Source organism: Hemibagrus wyckioides, linkage group LG26, assembly GCF_019097595.1.
Source record: "Hemibagrus wyckioides isolate EC202008001 linkage group LG26, SWU_Hwy_1.0, whole genome shotgun sequence".
Taxonomy (NCBI): Eukaryota; Metazoa; Chordata; class Actinopteri; order Siluriformes; family Bagridae; genus Hemibagrus; species Hemibagrus wyckioides.
Window position 1 is genome coordinate 3955587 of NC_080735.1, and position 12795 is coordinate 3968381.

General features: G+C 36.4%; 1 protein-coding gene across 7 annotated transcripts in view; it reads left to right on the forward strand.

The window, feature by feature from the left end:
• Nucleotides 1-1004, forward strand: part of LOC131346665 (macrophage mannose receptor 1-like) — a 65499-nt gene extending 64495 nt beyond the window's left edge. For all 7 annotated transcript variants that reach the window (XM_058380223.1, XM_058380229.1, XM_058380227.1 and 4 more), the window contains 2 exons: nt 42-404; nt 504-1004. In XM_058380223.1, coding sequence (XP_058236206.1) covers nt 42-404; nt 504-517 — 377 coding nt within the window. In that variant the 3' untranslated portion in view covers nt 518-1004. The remainder of the gene's footprint in view (nt 1-41; nt 405-503) is intronic.
• Nucleotides 1005-12795: the final 11791 nt, after the last annotated feature.

The window sequence follows — 12795 nt, forward strand, 5'->3', positions numbered from 1 at the left end:
TGCATATTTCTGGTACAATGTTTATTCCCTTGTATATTCAGATAAGCTGATCCTGATTAATGAGACTCTGACCTGGAAAGAAGCTCTGAGATACTGCAGGAACCATCATCATGACCTGGTCTCAGTGCGCACTGAGGAGATGCAGCTCTGGGTGAAGGAAGTGGCTCAAAACGCCTCCACTGAACACGTGTGGCTCGGCCTGCGTCACACCTGTGCTCTGGGCTTCTGGTACTGGGTGAATGGAGAGATGATCTGCTACCAGGACTGGGGTCCGGGCAACGGGACAGGGTTTGAAGACTGCAGCCATGAGGAGAGAACCGGAGCAGTGCAGTCTGGAGGAGAGCAGAAGTGGATCAGCCTTCCTCAGAGCGAAAAACTCAACTTCATCTGCTCTACCTATGAAGGTTAGTCAGTGTGGTGGTTTTGTATGCATGTATTAAGTCAATAAGCTTTTTCATTATATTCTTTAAATTGCAATTAAAATCAATTCTTTATCATTGAAGATATGTTTTTTTAAACATGAAGACTGAAGACAAGCTGTGGTCCAACATCTGTATCCAACATCAGCTGATCTACAGTTCTGTCTCATTTATACTCTTTTACACATTATTATTATCATTATTATTATTGTATACTCTTAATGCAGATGTCTCCATGCAGCATGATCTGTACTACGTTACTATATTTTACTTATTTTTCTTATTAATAGAGTTTTTAATGGTAATTAAGGTAGAATGTATTTACCTGAAGTTTGTAGTGTGTTTAGTTTGCATATTTAATTGCTTTGAAAAATTATTTCTCAGAATAGGAAACTATACCATACTCAGCTCAGTTATACCCATGCAGGAAGTTCAGAACACTGCAAAACAGTTAGATTAAAAATATATAGTCTTTTTAACTGAGTGTGTTATCAGGATATCTGCATAATTACATGTTGATGATTTCTATACCTGCCATTTCTGTGCACTTGCTTCTTTAATGTGTAAGAATATGGACTGTATTGACTGCTGACAGTTAAGTTTCCTGTCAAATAAAACTAAATTTCAAGTATGTGTTTTAGTGTATCTCTGTGTTTTTTGTTCCACTTCACAAACATGCAAACAAAGATGAAGCGCTAAAAGTTAGGGTCATATTTAAAGTTGTCGCTTTAGTCGTAATTTGATTTGTTTAGTATCAAACTAAAATCACCTTCACTAAATAGAATTTCCTATATTTTTGTCTGTTTCACTGTTTAATGCTCCAAGAGGGAATTTGTGAAAAATAATAATATCAGGAGCAAGTCTGGGTCAGGCAAGAGTTAATCATATTCTGAGGGTTAAACACATTGTTCCACCGATTAGAACAGAATATTAAACTGTTCCATTTACATTTGTGTATTTAGAGCCTCACACCTATCAGGTTAATCTTGCCTGCATCTATACCGCTTATTAACTGTTTAGTGATTTGGGGTATAATCTAAACTCAGTATTGTACATCAATACTTATCAATTATTAAACTCATTTTGTAATTTTCAGTTAATCAATAAAATAAAATAAAACATTTATTACTAATAAAAGTTTAAATACACTCAGCTAGTCAGTGTTGCATGTCTTGGTTTTAGAGCTACTGCTCTAATGATCTGTACCTAAAGATTTTGTCTAATCAGTTTGGACAATTTTCCACTAATCCCGAGTTCAGGATCAAACCAGGGAGCCTGAATTTCACATTTTGAATCCAGAGCTTATCACACACTTTCTGATTAAAAAGTAAAAATAGTAGAAAAATAAACATTATCGCTAAGAGCACCTCATAAATTCAGATGCATTTTAAAAATAATCTTTTTTTTTTAGAATGTATTATGTTGCTGCTCACAGTAAGAATGGCATACTGTGTTGAGATGGACAAAAATGAACACTGGAATGATAAAGACTGTGAGATGTTAAATCCTTGTGTATGTTATGAAGGTAAGTGACGTTAATAAAAGTAAAACCCTTAGTATCATTACAGTTATAAAGACATGTCTGTGAATCAATTACTGTTATTTATTTTCTGTGAGTTTCTTCTTTTTCTTTTTTTTATTGACATTTGTTAGATGGCAGAAAAAAACATGAATAACTAAATCAGATGTATATTAATTTCTAACAAACACTAATAGATGCTTAATGATAAATAAAATGCTAAGATTTAGTTCAGAGAGAAATGTGTATGTCTATTTCTTATCCTATTTTTTTTATTGTCTGTGTATTGTTGTTGTCTCTGTGCACTTTAGCTTCTGACACTAAAACAAATTCCTTGTATGTGCAAACATACTTGGCAATTTCTGATTCTGACGCAGCATAATTAAGCAGACACAAGCTTTTCTAATATTTTAGTCATAAACGGAAGGTTTGAATTCGGTCTGTAATTTGATAATCCGTTAGGATCTAGTTTAGGTTTCTTAATAAGAGGCTTAATAACTGTCAACCGGAGAGGTTTTTGGATGTGACCTAAAGATAACAAGGAGTTAATAATGTTGAGAAGAGGCTCTCCAGCTATATGTAACACATATGTATCTACATTTCTTTCAGTAATTTAGCTCTTGGTATGCTGAAGCATTAAGAGTTCCTATCACTAAACTAAGGGGCCAACCCCTGAAAAACAACACCTGAATACATTAATTTAGAGGGGTGTTTCAAAACCTTTGGCAATGTAGTGTAATTAAATCTAGTGTATGATTAAAATGATGAGTTGGTCTAGTGATGTTTTGTTTAATCCTAATGGAGTTTAGTAAGTCCATAAATGCGAGTCCTAAAGCATCATTTGCATCGTCTGTGTGCATGTTGAAATCTCCTACAATCAACACTTTATCTAAATTAACAAATAAGTCTGGGAGAAAATGTGCAATCTCTTTAAGAAAATCAGTGGAGGGTGTCTATACACGGTGGCCAGAGCAGGGGATAGCGGGATTTTTTTGAATGTCTGAGAGTGCAACAATAAGAACAAGCACTTCGAATGAATTAAACCTGTTTAACTCTGATCCTGTTTTCTGAGTAACAGTAAGAAAATTGCTATAGATGCAACACCACCTCCACGACCAGTCTGACGAGGTTCATGCTTAGAGATATATCCTGATAGAGTAGACTCATTCAGACCAATGTAGTCATTTGGTTTAAGCCAGGTTTCGGTAAGGCAGAGTGCATCAAGACTATTATCCGAGATCATTTCATTAACATTAAGTGCTTTGGATGCAAGGGATCTAATGTTGAGAAGCCCAAAGTTTAAAACTGTTTTTAAGCTCACCTGGAACAATAAGAACTGGAACAAATGTCCTGTCATGAGATTGAGCTCAAGTACAATAAATTATTTGTTTTATTTATTTCTATTTTTTTTCTGTAATTCTGTTCATGTGGTAAATCTGCTTATCCACTATTTCTCTACTTGTGTCACCAGATACACTGATCCTCATAAAGGAGAATCTGAGCTGGAAAGACACTCTGTTTATACACACACACACACAACCAGCTAGTTGCATCTAATTCAAATACCTTCCTGTCTGAACCTGTGATACAACTATAATAGGAGAAGGAACACATAACACATATGCAGTGTGTGATCCACTAAAATCATGTGATAACATTTAAATGGCAAATTAGAAAGTTTCAACAATCAGTGTTCATCTCTGATCAGATGTTTGTCTGTTAAAGGTCTCTATCTACAACCCCTGGCAAAAAGTATGGAATCACCACTCTTGGAAGATGTTCATTCAATTGTTTAATTGTGTAGAAAAAAAAAAAACAATCACAGACATGCCACAAAACTATTTTCCTTTAACATTCCAACCTTCTGGCTTTATGAAACATTTACAAAAATAAAAAAGAAAGAAAATTGTAGTCAACTGCAACTGTTTTTACAGGTCAAACAGAGGAAAAAAAATATGGAATAACTCAATTCTGAGGAAAATATTATGGAATCACCAAACAAAAACACCACTAGTACTTCCTTGCACCACCTCTGGCTTTTATAACAGCTTGAATTCTCTGAGGCACAGACACTGACTCCACTTTCTGCCCATTTGTTCCTCGTTTGTTTTGTTGTGCGTTTTCTGTTTTCAAGGCATATTACTTTAAGTTTTCTATCTTGACGCTTTGACGTCTTCCTTGGTCTACCAGAACGCTTCCCTTTTACAAGCTTCCCATTTGATTTGTACTTGGTCCAGATTTTAGACACAGCTGACTGGGAACAACCGACATCTTTTGCAACATTCCGTGAAGATTTACCTTCTTCAAGAAGTTTTATAATACTCTCCTTTGTTTCAACTGACATCTCTCGTGTTTGAGCCATGATTTATGTCAATCCGCTTGGTTCAACAGCTCACTAAGGTGTGCAAGCACTCATTTTTAACTGCAGACTAATTAGCAGATGTAATCGGATACAGGTGTTTGTTTTAGAACTGCAAAGTACATGGTGATTCCATAATATTTTCCTCAGAATTGAATGATTCCATTTTTTCCCCCTCTGTTTGACCTGTAAAAACAGTTGCAATTGACTACAATTTTCTTTTTTTCTTTTTTTTTTGTAAGTGTTTCATAAAGCCAGAAGGTTGGAATGTTAAATGAAAATAGTTTTGTGGCATGTCTGTGATTGTTTTTTTTTCTACACAGTTAAACAATTGAATGAACATCTTCCAAGAGTGGTGATTCCATACTTTTTGCCAGGGGTTGTACATGTCACTGGCTTACAGAGTCTCATGCAAAGTAGTTGATGCTTCCTGTTTACCAGAAGCTCGGATGTTGCTGTTGATGGGAAAATATAATGCCCTGGAGGCAAAGGAATGGGAGTGGTTGATGAAAGACAACACACAACCTGGGAGCTTTTATATTATTCACTGCAGCAGTAAAGTCCATGAGAAACATTCCAGGTATGAATATTCTACTTGTTTACATGTTTGTAGTTGAGTTTATTATATACTTTTAGTATTTCTTCATAGTAATAATTACAGAACTGCATTATAACACAGAAAATAAAATATATATAACAGAGAAAAATGTTGTGTTTAATTTTTTTTTCACCAAAATTTCAGATTATTTCAGTGTGTGTGTGTGTGTGTGTGTGTGTGTGTGTGTGTGTGTAAACTCTATTGCTTATCCCTGCATGTAATTTCCCAGTTAAAGTTGTGTTGCTATTTTCTCTGGATCCAAGCCAATTTTGTTCACATTTTCTCTTACCTGATATTTTTATTGTCGTAAATGAAGGCATTTGTTGGGACGTACCATAGGTGTACCAGAAAGGTGTAACATGGGGCGTGACATTCCATATTCACAGCCGGAGAGACCTAGGTGATTCTCCACCATAGTTTGTGGTCTATTTATCTCTAGACTAGCGGTTGAATTCTGCTTAACATAAAAAAGCAAGTGCGTAATTTCCACTGGGGACGGCATCACCGCAGAGGAGCAGAACCGAGCAGAACACAGAGTCCACCTGTGTTGATACGTGTGTCCGCGTCCAAGAACGCCGCGTTCACACTCGCTAAAAATATCTGAGTGAAAGGTATAATGAACAGGTATCGCGGTTGCAGCACAATCAGCGATGAAACGCTAGAAGCAGCACCAGATGACTTTAATGACATCATGGATGAAAAGAAAGAATGGAGATGTGCCTTGGTTGATTCAGTAAATTAGCTCAGGTCAGGATAATCATATTTTCATGAACATTCTGTGCACCATGAAAATGAGTTGACTTTAAAACACATAGTTAGGATACATGGAATGTATCCATGAAAGGATAGACGGGATTGAATGGATAGATGGAGGACAATGTTCTTTATATATTTTTTTATGTTTGTGAGATTGTGTGCCAATCCTGCATCCTGTGTACCAAATAAGTAGTGCATCTATTGTGTTACCAATTTTCCATCCTTTTGGATTACAGAAGTAAAGATTACAGATGGTTGTTCCTACCCTGCTATAATACAGTGTTGGAGTTATTAAAATGATCTACTTTAGGTATTTGTGATGCACAGAAAAATTAGTACCAGGAATGTAAATATTTTAACTTGTTCATTAACTAAGAGTGGTTGTTTATGCATGAAAGACAATTATTAAACTAATAATCAAAATTTTCATATAATTGTTATAAAAATTATAAAATTATATTACATATTATATTACTTTTTTCTATTCTAAACCCCTGTGGTTTGGTGGATATGTGTCTGACAGACGTCCTGTGTAACAAATGATTTATTTTACATTTTCAGGTACATCGTGAAACATGAAGGCTGAAGACCAACATCTTCTGGTGGTATGCAGTACTGTCTCATTTATACTCTTCTACACATTATTATTATTATTATTATTATTATTATTATTATTATTATTATTATTATTATTATTATTCTATCATTTAAATGCAGATGTTTCATTTTTTAATGCTGTATTCAGTAAACTCCACTGGGTATCTGCAGTATGTTAGCTATATAAAACTTACTTTTTTTTTATTAATAGAGGGTTTATGGGTAATTAAGTTGAAATATATTTACCTGATTATACCAGTGTATATATGAGTGTTTGGTTTGCATATTTAATTGTTTTTAAAGTTCTTTCTCAGAATAGGGAACTGTACCATACTCAGTTCATTTAAACCCATGCAGGAAGCATAATTACATGTTGATGATTTCTATACCTGGGATTTTGGGCACTTAATTCTTAAATGTTTAATAATATGGACTGTAATGACTGCTGCCAGTTAAGTTTCCTATCAAATAAAAATACATTTCAACTATGTGTTTTAGTGTATCTCTGTGTTTTGTGTTCCACATACACACAATGATGAAGGGCTAAATGTTAGGGTCATGTTTAAAGTTGTCGGTTTGGTAGTACCTTCATTAACATAGAATTTCCCATACTTTTGTCTTGTTCAGTATTTTACAAAATTGTGAAAAATTTTATATAAAATATTGTATAACCCAGCAGGATTTCCAGCTAGTTCCTGTTCACAACAAGTCTTCTAGTTCCTGTTCATATTGCAGTCTATGAGCAAAGACCCCAGATTCCCAGCGGGGGACATCCGACAGGCCGCCTGCCTTGGAAAAACATTCGAGCAGGTGGGCCCCACTCCATGATGGAGTTTCCGCAGAGGAGGCCGCTTGACTTCATGCCTTGGGCGGCACCCCCTTTTTATCAGCCCCACCGGAAGCGTGGTTTCCACCACCTTGTCAGCCAGGGACACTGCTCCATGATGGGGTTTTCTGTGGAGGACGTGGCTCACCATCCCAGTTGGAAGACGCTTCCCTCCTGTCTCATGTACGTATCTGATGTCGATATATCCCCAGGACCTGGGGCACCGCTGTGGACTGCAGTTTTGGACTACATCACGCCTTGCATCTCCCCACAAACATAGACTACATCTCCTGCCTACCCCTGGGGTGTCCTTTAGCTTTGCTGGAGGCACTTCAGGAGCCGTGCCTTAGAGGGGGGGTTATGTCAGGAACAGCTGGACAGTTCCCTGCCAGGCCTGGAGAGGGGGCTGGCAGGTGAATTTTGGAAGCCTGCTTCTTTGTGTGTTTTGTGCCATGCCCTTCCTTTTGTTGTCATTCCTGTTGTATCCCCATTTCCCTTAATGTCTAGCCCTATAAATACGGATCCTTGTGTTCCTGTCCCTGTTGGTTATTGTTATCTACACCGTGGTTTTTGTATTTAATGTTTTTTTGTTTTGTTTATGCTTATGCTATGTTCAGCCAGGTTTTAGGTTTTATTTTAGTTTCTTTGTCATGTTTTGTCTAGTGTTAGGTTAGTCTGTCCCATGTCTTGTGTTTGTGTAAATAAAGCAGTGCTTCGTTGAATCCTGCACTTGGGTCTAATTCCATGGCACCTTACATACGTAACCTGGTGTAGTTTGTTATCAGGATATCTGCATAATTACATTTTGTTGGTTTCTATACTTGGGATTTCTGGGCACTTGCTTCTTTAAAGTGTAAGAATATGGACTGTAATGACTGCCACCAATTAAGTTTCCTATCAAATTAAAATAAACGTCTAGTATGAGTTTTAGTGCATCTCTGCATTTTGTGTTCCACTTCACAAACCTACACACCAGGATGAAGGGCTAAAAGTTACTGTCATTAGTTGACACTTTGGTCATATTTTGATTTGTTTAGTATCAAAGTAAAATTACCTTCACTAAAGAGAATTTCCCATATTTTTTTGTCTTAATTGTTTTACAGTCCAAGAGGGAAATTGTGAACAAGAAGAATCTCAGGCACAGGTCTGGTTCAGTCAACATTATTAATGTTGTGAGGTTTACCTAGCATCCACTTTTACAGCTTTTACAAGTTTTAAAATAGTGATAAAGTTATAAATAATCAAATGTGTTACATCCCAAACAATAATTAGTGTGATTGCATAAGCACTCATTATCATCACTATTTATTATTATTATTATTATTATTATTATTATTATTATTCCGGTTCCTGGACTCGCTACTAGTCCTAAACGGTAATAGCTAAAATTATGGTTCCAACGCTAAAATGTTCATCATGTGTTTCTTAAGTGTGCTATTACTTTTCAGCATGTAGTTTATTTTATATTAATTTTAAATGTGTTCGTTACGGACTTCACTTCCTGGTTTCCGCATGGACATTTAAAGAGAGCGTGCACAATTCGGCTTTTTTCAGAGATTTTCGGGAGATGTCGTAAACAAGCATGTAAAATGTTACATGTCCTAAACGGTAATAGCTAGAAACATGGTTTCAGCGCTAAAATGTTGCCCATGTTATGCTTATGTGTGCTATTACTTTTCATGCTGATAAGTATTGTAGTTTATTTTATATTAATTTGTACATGCATTTTTCACGGACTTCACTTCCTGGTTTCCGTACAGTTCGGTCTTTCTCTGAGATTTTCAGTAGGTGCCGTAAACGAGCATCTGTAGATGTCGTAAACAAGCATGTAAAACATTACTAGTCCTAAACGGTAATAGCTAGAAACATGGTTCCAACGCTAAAATGCTGCTTAGGTGTGCTATTACTTTTTATGCTGATAAGTATTATAGTTTTTTATATGGATTTGTAAATGTATTTTTCACGGACTTCAGACTGCTGCTGTGTGTTTGTGTGTGTGTGTGTGTGTGTGTGTGTGAGTGTGTGAGACGTCAGCTATAGTGAGTGAAGAGGTTTGTTTTTTTAAGTCGTATCGTCTTTAAACTGATATTTAAGCAGAGCGCACATGCTGGTTCCTTTAGACTTCATATTTTAACTGTAACTTTAGTTTGTGTTTATTATTCGATAATTTTTTGCAATAGTTTGTATAGTTTTTATATATGTAACGGAGGCTTGCGCTAGGTGCCGTGCAGCGAGTTGTATAAAGCATGTTTCAACTTGCTTATAAGTCACCTTGCTTTTACTCCCTTTACTCCACTGATCTCAGTAGTATTATAAGCTGCACTTTAGCTTATTTGTTAGCGCGCCTGTGCTTAAGTGTGCTATTACGTTTCATGCTGATAAGTATTGTAGTTTATTTTATATTAATTTTTCAATGCATTTTTACAGACTTCACTCCCTGCACATGCTAGAAACATGGTTCCAATGTTAAAATGTTGCTCATGTTGTACTTAAGTGTGCTATTACGTTTCATGCTGATAAGTATTATAGTTTATTTTATATGCATTTTTAAATGCATTACGGACTTCAGACCGCTACTGTGTGTGTGTGTGTGTGAGTGTGAGTGTGTGATGTCAGCTAGAGTGAGGGAAGAGGTTGGACACATCGTCTTTAAACTGTTCCCAGCGCACGCACTAGTTCGTTTAGATTTTATATTTTAACTGTGACTTTAGTTTGTATTTATTATTTGAGAATGTTTTGCAATAGTTTAAGCATGTATAGCTTTTATATTTGTAACGGAGTGTAGTGCTACGTGCTGTGATGTAAACCTCATCTTTATAAGTTTACTTGCCAGTGATGGCTTTTATTGCTTATGGAACGTTGTTAGTGCGTCCGCCTGCCATGCTGGAGACCCGGGTTTGAGACCTGCTCGGAGTTGTATTTATGTATTATTTCAGAATGTCTTGCAATAGTTTAAACAACATATCGCTTAAACGGTAACAGCTAGAAACATGCTTCCAACGCTAAAATGCTGATTAGGTGTGCTATTAGTTTTCATGCTGATAAGTATTATAGTTTTTTTTTAGATGGATTTTTAAATGTATTTTTCACCGACTTCAGACCGCTGCTGTGTGTGTGTGTGTGTGTGTCTGTGTGTGTGTGAAGTCAGCTAGAGTGAGGGAAGAGGGTTTTTTATGGTTGCGTCATCTTTAAACTGTTCCTACAGCTTGAATTCTTACTCTGCAGCCACATAAACTACCTTAAACTTTTTAAACTGGGACTTTAGCATGTATATATTATTTGACAATGTACTGCAATAGTTTAAGCAACATATCGCTTAAACGGTAATAGCTAGAAACATGCTTCCAACGCTAAAATGCTGCTTAGGTGTGCTATTAGTTTTCATACTGATAAGTATTATAGTTTATTTTATATGGGTTTAAAACTTTTTAAACTGTGCTTGTAGATACTATTTGACAATGTATGCCAATAGTTTAAGCAACATTTTGCTTTGCTTTTTGCAATCACATGCATTTTCTTCTGGAAATGCAAAATTCTAGTTATTATTATTATTATTATTATTCCGGTTCCTAGACTCGCTACTAGTCCTAAACGGTAATAGCTAAAAACATGGTTCCAACGCTAAAATGTTCATCATGTTGTCCTTAAGTGTGCTGTTACTTTTCATGCTGATAAGTATTGCAGTTTATTTTATATTCATTTTTAAATCCATTTTTACAGACTTCACTTCCTGGTTTCCATACAGACATTTAAAAAGAGTGCACACAGCTCGGCTTTTGCTGGAGGTTATCGGTAGCTTCCGTAAACAGGAGGTTTGTTTTTTTAAAGGTCGTATCATCTTTAAACTGTTGCTACAGCTTGAATTCTAACTGTACAGCTACATGCTACCTTAAACTTCAGCTATCCTTCACTCCCTGGGCTTCCCGGACATTTCAGCATAGCGCACACACTGGTTCGTTTAGACTTCATATTTTAACTGTAACTTTAGTTTGTGTTTATTATTTGAGAATGTTTTGCAATCCTTTTAGCATGTATAGCTTTTATATATGTAACAGAGGCTAGCGGCGGTGCAGGCAAAGCGGTGTTGGTAAATACTACTTACACAGACTACATTAAACTTTAGCTATGCTTCACTTCCAGGGTTTCATACAGACTTGTGCTTAATTGCAAAGCGCACTCGCTAATTCGTTTAGACTTCATATTTTAACTGTGACATTAGATTGTATTTATTATTTGAAGATTTCTTTCAATAGTTTAAGTATGTATAGCTTTTATATTTGTAACGTTCATCGCTTGTGGCACTTTGTTAGCGCGCCCGCCTCCCATGCTGGAGACACGTGTAAAATATTGTAAAATATTAGTACCCCTGATGTCAATAACATTACAAGCTACAGTTTAGCTTATTTGGTAGAGCTCCCGCCTCCCATGCTGGAGACCCGGTCGGAGTGGTATTTATATATTATTTGAAAATGTCTTGCAATAGTTTAAGCAACAAATCGCTTAAACGGTTATAGCTAGAAACATGGTTACAACGCTAAAATGTTGCTCATGTTGTGCTTAAGTGTGCTATTACGTTTCATGCTGATAAGTATTATAGTTTATTTTATATGAATTATTAAATGCAATACGGCTTTCAGACCGCTACTGTGTGTGTGTGTGTGACGTCAGCTAGAGTGAGGGAAGAGGTTGGACTCATCATCTTTAAACTGTTCCCAGTGCACACACTAGTTCGTTTAGACTTCATATTTTAACTGTCACTGCATGAAAAGGCAGATTTTCGCCACCGTGAATGCCCGATAACCTCTCTAATCACCGGCAGTTATCAACAATTCACAGCCTGGGAAGTTCCCGTTCGCGAGTGACAGAAACAGTCGTTTTCGTACCAGGGGGTGTATAGGGAGGGAGGTGTGTGTGGAGGTACAAGGTGCGAAATGCGAATTAGCATATGAATGAAACCACCTTGAATGTTCTACAGTACCTACTGGATGAAAGCACAATTTTTAAAACAGAAAGATCACCTGTGATTGGCTGAGACGTGTTGCTATTGGTCAGTCTGGGCAATTATAATACTGTTTTGAGTAAACCCCTCCCTTTTCCCCTTTGTTATATATTTATTATATAAATAATAATATAATATATTTATTCATATTTATTTATTATATTAATCTATAAAAATTGTTAAAGATATATTATAACAATATAGGTGTCATAAATGCTAATAGTAAATATTAGGAAAACAGACATTTGGGAGAGACATGCTGATTAAATATAGGAGTTTTATTAAATAGACATATGAAATATAAATACACAAAAAGTAGCCAGAGATTATTGTCATGGCATCACGTTTGGCATCAAATGTCTTTTTGCTGCCTCGGGGTCATAGGTATGCGGCGGTGTTCTGTTAGACAGAAGCCCAGTTCAGAGACGCCGGTGAGGCAGTGCTGCACACTTTGGACTGGCTTCTAGTCTCGTCTGCAGCTTAGCACACCAATTACTGAGCTCCTGGCTGCTGAACAATGGAGGTCTCACAATCCACCCCGAGACTCCATCAACGGCACCGTCTTCTTCATCTGACATCATGTCAGCGGTGATTCCCCTCCAGAAGTCCACTTCGTCCGCAGCCAGTACACTATGCCTCGCCTCCAAGAGATGAAAACACAATTATTACATATAATAAGCTATGTGTACATCATTACAGTTTATAGTGATGCAACAGAAATA